The sequence below is a fragment of the Zea mays genome, chromosome 8, assembly GCF_902167145.1.
Source record: "Zea mays cultivar B73 chromosome 8, Zm-B73-REFERENCE-NAM-5.0, whole genome shotgun sequence".
Taxonomy (NCBI): domain Eukaryota; kingdom Viridiplantae; phylum Streptophyta; class Magnoliopsida; order Poales; family Poaceae; genus Zea; species Zea mays.
This window is the reverse complement of record NC_050103.1, coordinates 73,724,882-73,733,030: the sequence shown is the minus strand read 5'-3', so window position 1 is coordinate 73,733,030 and position 8,149 is coordinate 73,724,882. Positions and strand designations below refer to the sequence as shown.

The 8,149-nt window shown below is 50.0% G+C and overlaps 2 protein-coding genes across 2 annotated transcripts; one reads left to right on the top strand and one right to left on the bottom strand.

Annotated features, from left to right (window-relative positions):
- Nucleotides 1-4,688: 4,688 nt before the first annotated feature.
- LOC103637015 (probable protein phosphatase 2C 12) lies at nucleotides 4,689-5,600 on the top strand. Its single transcript, XM_008659294.2, is given in 4 exon segments — nucleotides 4,689-4,725; nucleotides 4,728-4,769; nucleotides 4,772-4,909; nucleotides 5,110-5,600. Coding segments are annotated over 4 exon segments (708 nt in total).
- Nucleotides 5,601-6,247: 647 nt separating this feature from the next.
- On the bottom strand, nucleotides 6,248-7,607 carry LOC103635353 (probable WRKY transcription factor 41). The gene is made up of 3 exons (XM_008657829.3): nucleotides 7,290-7,607; nucleotides 7,021-7,146; nucleotides 6,248-6,915 (listed from the first exon to the last, which is right to left on the bottom strand). Exons 1-3 carry the CDS (start codon nucleotides 7,508-7,510, stop codon nucleotides 6,489-6,491), a joined length of 774 nt encoding a protein of 257 aa, XP_008656051.1. The 5' UTR covers nucleotides 7,511-7,607; the 3' UTR covers nucleotides 6,248-6,488.
- Nucleotides 7,608-8,149: the final 542 nt, after the last annotated feature.

Genomic DNA, 8,149 nt, shown 5'->3' with positions numbered 1-8,149 from the left:
GCTCTGATACCACTTGTAGGAAACGGGTGACGCCTAAGAGGGGGGTGAATTAGGACTTCTAAAACTTTTACTAAACTAGGCCATAATTAAATCCCTAGAGCAAAACCTATGCAAATAATCAAAACTAGAATGTGCAAACTTGGTTTTGTCTAAGTGTTGCTATCTCTACCGCAAAAGGCTAAGTTTCAATCTACACTAAATAAGTATGACTACAAGATTGAAACTTAAATGCTTAATATAAATGCGGAATGTAAAGAGCTAAGTAGAGAAGCAAACTCTCGTGGATGACACCGGTATTTTTACCGAGGTATCCGGAACCACGCAAGGTCCCGACTAATCCTCGTTGGTGCCCCTACGCAAAGGGAAGCCCACGCGAGGGCCAAGCACCACGGTCGAGTGACTCCGTAGAGAGCCGCGGGCCTTCTCCACGCGCAAGTGGTGCTCCGCTTCCGGCTCCTCTCAGACGCTCCCCGCCGTCTCCACTATCGAGCTTCCGGCCGAAACGCCGCGGGCCTCGTTCCCTTCGGTACACGGTGGCGGCCGTGACACAAACGCAGTTGTCACGGTCTCGCAAGACTCTCGCCCCACTCGGTACAATTACAATGGCCCACGCAAGAGCCGAGGGGTTGTGTGGTTTGTCTAAACTCACTCAACAAACTAGGATTCACCTAGAGCAAGCGCTAATGCGGTCTAACTAACCTAAGCACTTCGCAAAGCACCTACGCTAATCACCGAGTGATTCTATTAAGCACTTGGGTGTTTGAGCACTTGGAAATGTCTACAATATGCCTTGGTATGTTGCTTGGGCTCCCACACATGAGAATGGCCGGTTGGGGTGGTATTTATAGCCTCCACACCCCAAACTAGCCGTTGGACAGAAAGCAGCAGCTTTCTGTCGTCGGGTGCACCGGATAGTCCGGTGCACCACCGGACACTGCACAGTAGATGTCCGGTGCACGCCACGTCAGCCGACCGTTGGCGCCTGTAGCAGTCGACCGTTGGATCCGACCGTTGCCTTCTGCCCGTTGGCACACCGGACAGTCCGGTGCACACCGGACAGTCCGGTTGTACAGCCAGAGAGCGCCTGTCTGCGGCCTCTCTGCGCAGACTGTCCGGTGCACCACCGGACAGTCGGGTGCACACCGGACACCAATGTCCGGTGCGCCACCAGGCGCTGGCTGACAGCCCTCATCTTGGATTTCTTCGCTGATTTCTTCGGGCTTCTTTGTTCTTGAGTATTGGACTCCTATGCATCTTTTTATGTCTTCTTTTGAGGTGTTGCATCCTCATTGCCTTGGTCCAATTTTCTTCGCATCCTGTGAACTACAAACACAAACACTAGAAAACTTATTAGTTCACGGATTGTGTTGTTCATCAAACACCAAAACTCAATTAGCCAAATGGCCCGGGGTCCATTTTCCTTACATGCACCACTTGCTAAGGGAAGTGCAGGGAGGCGAAGGAAACTAAGACTAAAAGTATGTTTGGAAGGTGGCCAAAGGAAGAAAAATGTTGAAGCTGCTAATGGAGGTGAAAATGGTGCTGCTCCAATCAATGCAAAGGGAAAGAAAATGATAAGAGGACCAATGACTTGCATTAGATGTGGGGAAAAAGGTCACAGGCAAGCTAGTTCCAAGTGTCCACTCAATGGGACCGCAAAAAGAGGCAAGTATAAATTTTCTTCATCTAAAATATAAAACAATATATTATTATATAATTTATTTATTTTCCTTGTAGAAAGCGGAATCAACCTAGAAGGAATGTTACAAAAGCTAAGACAGGAGAACTTAATACATCACAGAGACCAACTAGCGAAGAAATATTACGAGATAGTCCAGGAAGGATCACTAGAAGGTAAAAGAGAGAGGGACTGTCTTTAAAAGATACATAATGTTTATATATACCTAAATATTGCTATATTTTTTGTGCAGCCGACTTGCGTTCTTGTTAGGAAAGGGCAGCTCTTCCCAGGCAAGTACCACAAGTCCTGTGAGGATTCTAGCTACGTCAAGTCCAAAAAAGATGACTTCACAGAGGAGGCTATACAGTGGATGAATGATATTTTAATGATTTGTGAAGTCTTTATTTTGCTGAGATGTGAACCTTTCTGATGTAAACTCATGACCTCTTTGTGCTGAGATGTGAATCATGATATTGTTATGATTATTTATTATTTGTGGCTATTTAATATTTATGAGATGAATCCATTTATTTTGATATTGTTGTTGTCCTCTATGATGTTCATGCTACTGTAAGTGTCGAGCTATTCGCGTACAGGTGAGTTGTTCGCTGTCGAGCTGTTCGAATCCAATGACCAACACATGCTCAATAAAGAAAATACCAAACGAATTACTAGAACTTAACATCGCTCTCTTGCACGGTGTTGCAGAGGTCAAACTAAACAAGGGAGCGCTAAGCTGAACGAGGGAAAGTAGGAACCTAGGGACAGGTAGGGGCAATTTTGACTTTTAGATGTTAAATACATGAAAACAAATTATAAAAAGGAACAATACACGTTAAATGGTAGTATAATTAATTAGAATATATTTATAGTCCTTTTTACGAAGAAAATCTTTCGAATGACATTTGTGAGAAGCGCAATATTTAGAGTCCAAATATGCAATTATGTCGAGAGCAATGGGAGCCACCTAAACCCGGCAGACCACCTGCGCCGCGCCGCCCAGCCGTGCCGTGCCCTTGCGCACGGCGGTTACCCGCAGCGACCGTTAGCAAAGGCTATGGCATAGGGCGCACCCGCCGCAGCACGAGGCGATGGGCGCCAAGGAGCGCGGCGGTGGTGCGGTGCGGGCTGTTGCACGTGGAGCCGTGGGCGCCGACAATGGACTCCCAGAGCGTGGCCTCTCAGTTCTTCGCCGTTTCGCTCTTCCCCTACCTCGGCTTCCTCTACTTCATGACCAGGTCCAAGACCGCGCCCGGGCTCACGCTCTTTCGGTTTCATTCTTCCTCCTAGCCTTCGTCGGCGCCACCAGTACGCGTTACTTCTCCGATCCCCCCGTCCCTACTCTAGTTTCGCATGCCAGCGTTTGGCCAAATCAATGTAGTGTTGTGTAGTAATTCCTCATACCTTGGCTGCACCTGCCATGCAAATGAGATGGTAATGCACAAGTTGTGCTTTTGCCGATTGCCATCGGTAGATCACTAGTAACTACTGTGTAGTATTGTAGTAGTAATGTGCTTATAACTTGGATCTATTATTCTGACAAGTGCACTCCAACATACAAGGTTGCGATTTTAGTATATCAGTACTTAGCTTGTCTACATAAACGTACATTAAAGTCTAATGCACAGGCCTTTTGTGTGCACGATTCAGAGAAGTTATATGAAACTGTGACTGTGAGGGCAATTATGTGTCTATCAGGTACATTTGCTAAGCTCCACTTCTACCGTTCGACGGTTAGATCATTGTGAAGATGTTAGTGTGTATATGTTTCACTACTAAATTATATAAGTTGAATTATGGTGAAAGGGTAAAGAAGGTACAATATTACTTTGGAACCATAAGTTGAAATAAGCTAGCGTTTGGTAGCTTATTTCAGCTTATCTGTGATCCAAAAAATAATATTTTACTTTCCCATAATCGAACTTATATGATCTAGTAAGGAAACAAACAGGGCCTTTCAGATTAGTGGTTGAATACTAGGTGGAATAGATAATTTAAAAGCAACTGAACATCTCAGTGGCTTGCTCATATATGATCACATGGGCTTTTGCTCCAGTATACCTCTTTTAGAAAGGTTTGCAGACCCCAAAGCAAAATATTTAAGATCAGGTGCTGCTATTGTTGCTTAGCTTCAACTTTTTTAGTGAAAGACATGCATTCATACAAACCTCAGTAACAAAATAAAGATACCAGTAGTGTTACATATGGACCAATTGAAAGCAATAAACAGTGAGTATTAGGATTCTGCAGAGGACCAATCTGGAACCTTTTTTCTTGTTCTTGAGGTTACAACATGATAAAAATACCAGCAGCCTGCACCAATTCAAGCGAATAAACAGTGAGTATTGGGGCAATCAGCAGACTAACCTTTAACTTTCTTATTCCTGAGGTTACAGATAAAAAATGCCAGTAGTCTGAAAACGTACTAATGGAAACCAATGTTATCGACCTTTTCATTATTGGGAACAGTGTTTGCTTTGTGGCCAATTAGATGGCGAGGCTGGGAGAAGTCGCGCATAAGAGATTTTCTATGCAGCTTTAACAACAGAGAGACGCATAGCTAGCTCTGAAGTTCTACAGAAGGAAGCAATCTGAAACTGAATTAGTTGAATGATGATTAGAGTTTACGGACATTTCGTTCCAAGGTCACAGTGACCCTCCCTCGCAAGTCGTCTGACATTTTGAATTTTTTAGATGCTGTAACTGTAGTTCCTGTGCACAGCCCTCTTGAGTTTAGTGATGTTCCGTTTCTGACTACTTAGCTGTCTAGCGGAGCATTATGCCAGTGCCATTAAAAGACAGTGCCATTAATGTTCCGTTTCTGACTACTTAGCTTGGCTCGCCAATTTAGCCGTCTTCTTCAAGATAGGAACATGCCCGTGTGATGCCACGGAACACAAATTGCGACCCTCCACGGTACAGAGATTTGTTTGTTCGGGTTAAAAAAATATTTAATCCCTTCAAAAAAATTTACTCCACCAACTGTACTTCATTTTTCCTTGCATCGATGGTACAGAGATTTCTCTGCTGGTCTTTCTTCCTCGCGGGGGTAACGCCGCGGTCCTTGCCCAGGCGCTTGACCTGGGGCTGAACTGGGAGGTCAAGAAATTCTAGGAACTGTCCTACCAATTACCAGTACGAAAAAAATCACAGCAGCCACCCACCACCAATTCACCGTACGGTTGGATAAATACACATCAACCACAACCAATTCACCGTACTACAGTGGGAGTAAATAGACAGCAGCCACAACCAATTCACCGTACAGTTGGGGTGGAAAGATCGCGATGATTCCTGTTTCGGATTTCCTCGCCGTTTTTTTGTTGGGGTTTGCTACGACGGCGAAACAACCCAAGAGTTTTAATTTGTCGACGTCGTACGGACCGTCGGTGGCTAGCATCCTGGATCCTGATTCATCTGTCGTCTCCAGGGATTCGGCATGGAGGACGGCGTGTTCGACGGGCACGGCCGCTGCGGGCAGCTGGTCAGCAAGCTGGCGAGGGACCACCTCCCCTTCATGATCCTGAGCCAGCGGAACGCGCTGCTCCTAGGCTCCGACGGCGACGGCGACAGGGACGGCCCGGCCTTCAGCGACGCGTCGCCCACGGCGTTGTCGTCCACGGACGGCAGCCGCAGCGGGCGGTCGTCGCTGGCGCCGGCGCAGATGCTGGAGGTGTGGCGGGAGGCCTGCGCCAACGCGTTCGAGACCATGGACAGGGAGCTCGGGGTCCAAGCCAGGGTGGACTGTGACTTCAGCGGCACCATGTCCGTGTGCGCCACCAAGCAGGGGGAGGACCTCATCGTCGCCAACCTCGGTGACTCCAGGGCCGTGCTGGCGACCGTGTCGGAGACGTGCTACCTGAAGGCCGTGCAGCTCACCATCGACCAGAAGCCCAACGTGCCTCGTGAGTCCTCCTGATCCATCACTGGATTGAACATGCGGGATCGGATCCCTGTTGGACGACGGGCGCTAGGCGCGAGCGAGGATCCCGCATGGTTGTTGGACGGAGGCGGCTGCGCGCATGGCAGGGATGGAGGCGGGGGCGGGAGCGAGGCATGCTGGGGCGGGAGCGGGAGCGAGGCTTGCGGGGGTGCGAGGATGGATGGCAGATGAGGCATGCGGGGGCGGATCCGGCGCTAGGCGCGAGCGAGGATGGCATCGCAATCGGACGGTGGGGATGGAGACGGGGGCATGGTTGTGCCTAGTCTACAGTATCGTCTTAAGGATTAGTAGAGATTTGGATCATAAACTCAGCAGTCTCTGAAGCTTCTCAAGACGTAAAAGATAAAAGGTCTGTCAGTACCTACCCCTCTGAACCCTGACGGCGCATTCGGTAATTAGGGGTGAGCATGTGTTTCTTCTTCTGCTCAACTAGCTAGTAATGATGTTTTTGGGTATAAAGAAATCTGGGGAAATGTACTGTGTGCATATATTAATGCTGATATATAAAAGAGGATGATGTATCTACTGCAGTTCTGTGTAGTTGCAGTGTGCAGCTTGCAACAGGCAATGGTAGTATGGTACTACGACTTGGGTTCACTGGGATTCTGAGTGCTTCAACGTGATTGCTTGGTCTGAATCTTGGCTCCTATCATTAGATTCATTCAGATAGCCTGGGCACAACGTTTTTTTTCCACTGGGATTCCATGGTTTGCAACTCTGCATGGACAGGGCGGAACAGTACACCGAGCTGTTGATAGTAGTTGAAGACTATACTCTAGTCTAGTCCGAAGCTAATTCTGTTGCCGGACACGTGTACATACATGTATGGTTGCATAGATAGCATACATAGCCCATTCCATCTATCTAATTGGCGGCATAGAGGTCCCATTGGAAGGGCTCCGTAGCATTGGTGAACAGCTCCTCGAACAGGGTCTCGAACTCCACGCCGATGCCGGCCCCGTGGCTGCTTCTCAGCTGCCCGTCCAAGCCCGTCGGCGAGAAGAGCGGGAAGTCGGCGCCTGAGGCGAACGAGTAGGGCGTCATGGGCTCTAGCAGCCCGGTGGCCAGCGCGAGCGGGGAGCAGGCTCCCTGGTCCTTGTCCTGGGCGCTGTGCCCGTGCTGCAGCTGTAGCTCCTGCCGCAGCTGGTTGGCGCCGGGGTGCGCGGCCTGGACGCAGGTGTGCGCGCCGTGGTACACCACGTCGTGCAGCAGCGGGTCCCCGTCGGCGCGCTGCACGTGCTTGGTGGCGAGGCAGCCCTGCGAGTGGCGGTGCGTGCACCGGAAGTAGGCCCTGCGATCGATTTCCCCACACGTGGTCAGCGTCGCTCGATCGATCCGCACCGTCGGTTGGTTGGTCAGGGGGGAGTTGAACAAGTGCGTGCTGCTGAGTGCTGACCTGGGGTACTTGGCGCCCAGGATGTCCTTCTGCCCGTACTTCCTCCAGCTGAGCCCGTCGTCCAGCGCCGCCGCGTCCTGCAGCGACGCCGCCCGCAGCTGCCTCCTCACGCACGGCGTCCCCTTCCTGCGCGGCACGCACACACACACAGACCGAAATTGTCAGGTCATGCTCTGCTGCTCGCATAGATAATGCTTGTTACAGGCACAGCACTACTCCGGCGAAACAAACAAGATCGATCGTCCGAGACCGACCGATGATCGACTTGCCTCCTCTTGGACTGGGCGGCGGCATTGCCGTCCGGCAAGTCGGCGCAGCAGGACCTAGCGATGCGGATGGACCGGTCGACGGACGAGGCCAGCCCGGCGCAGAGCTCCCTGGCGGCCGCCGGGAGCGGGTCCTGGTCCATGCGCGCCTCCAGCTCGCGAACCATGGCCAGCACCTGCGCCAGCTCCGAGGCCAGCGCGCTCTTGTCACCGCCGCCGTCCATGCTGTCCTCCGCTCCCCTCAGCTAAGCTAAGCTACTTCCCCAAGAAGGCAAGAAGAGAAGGCAGAGGCAGGCAGTGTGCGGTGTGGCAACGACAGTGGGGCAGAGGCTTTATATATAGAGTTTGAAAACGGGTCATGCTACTACTGTTCAAAGCTGGGAAAAAGGAAAAACGGGATCATTTCGGGTTGGACCGGACCGAAGAAAAGGAGAAGACTAACGAGAGAATATTTATGCATGCCTCTGACTGGTGACTGGTCTTTGGGGGTCCAGGAGCCTGGCGCGCAGTGCGTGGGTGGCCTAGCTAGCTCCTACTGCTGCTCTCTGACTATTATTCCGGGCGCGATGCTTTCGGTCCACCAAGCTCCCATTTCGGCGAGAATTTATTGCCGGACTGAGGTCCTCGTCACTGTCGGCAACAGTTTTTTTCTCGTCTCCATGCGCGCGAAAAAGTTATCGAAAATAATTTCTACCCTATTTTCATTTTTTTGAAAAAAATAAAAATTACTTAAAAAAATAATGTCGCCAAACTAACCCTTAACGTCCATACTCTCAAACTAGCCCTTAATGTATTTAGAGGAAATCGTTGCGGGAGCTGATATTTAGGGATATAGAATCTTTTAGGGCTAGTTTGAGAGCCAG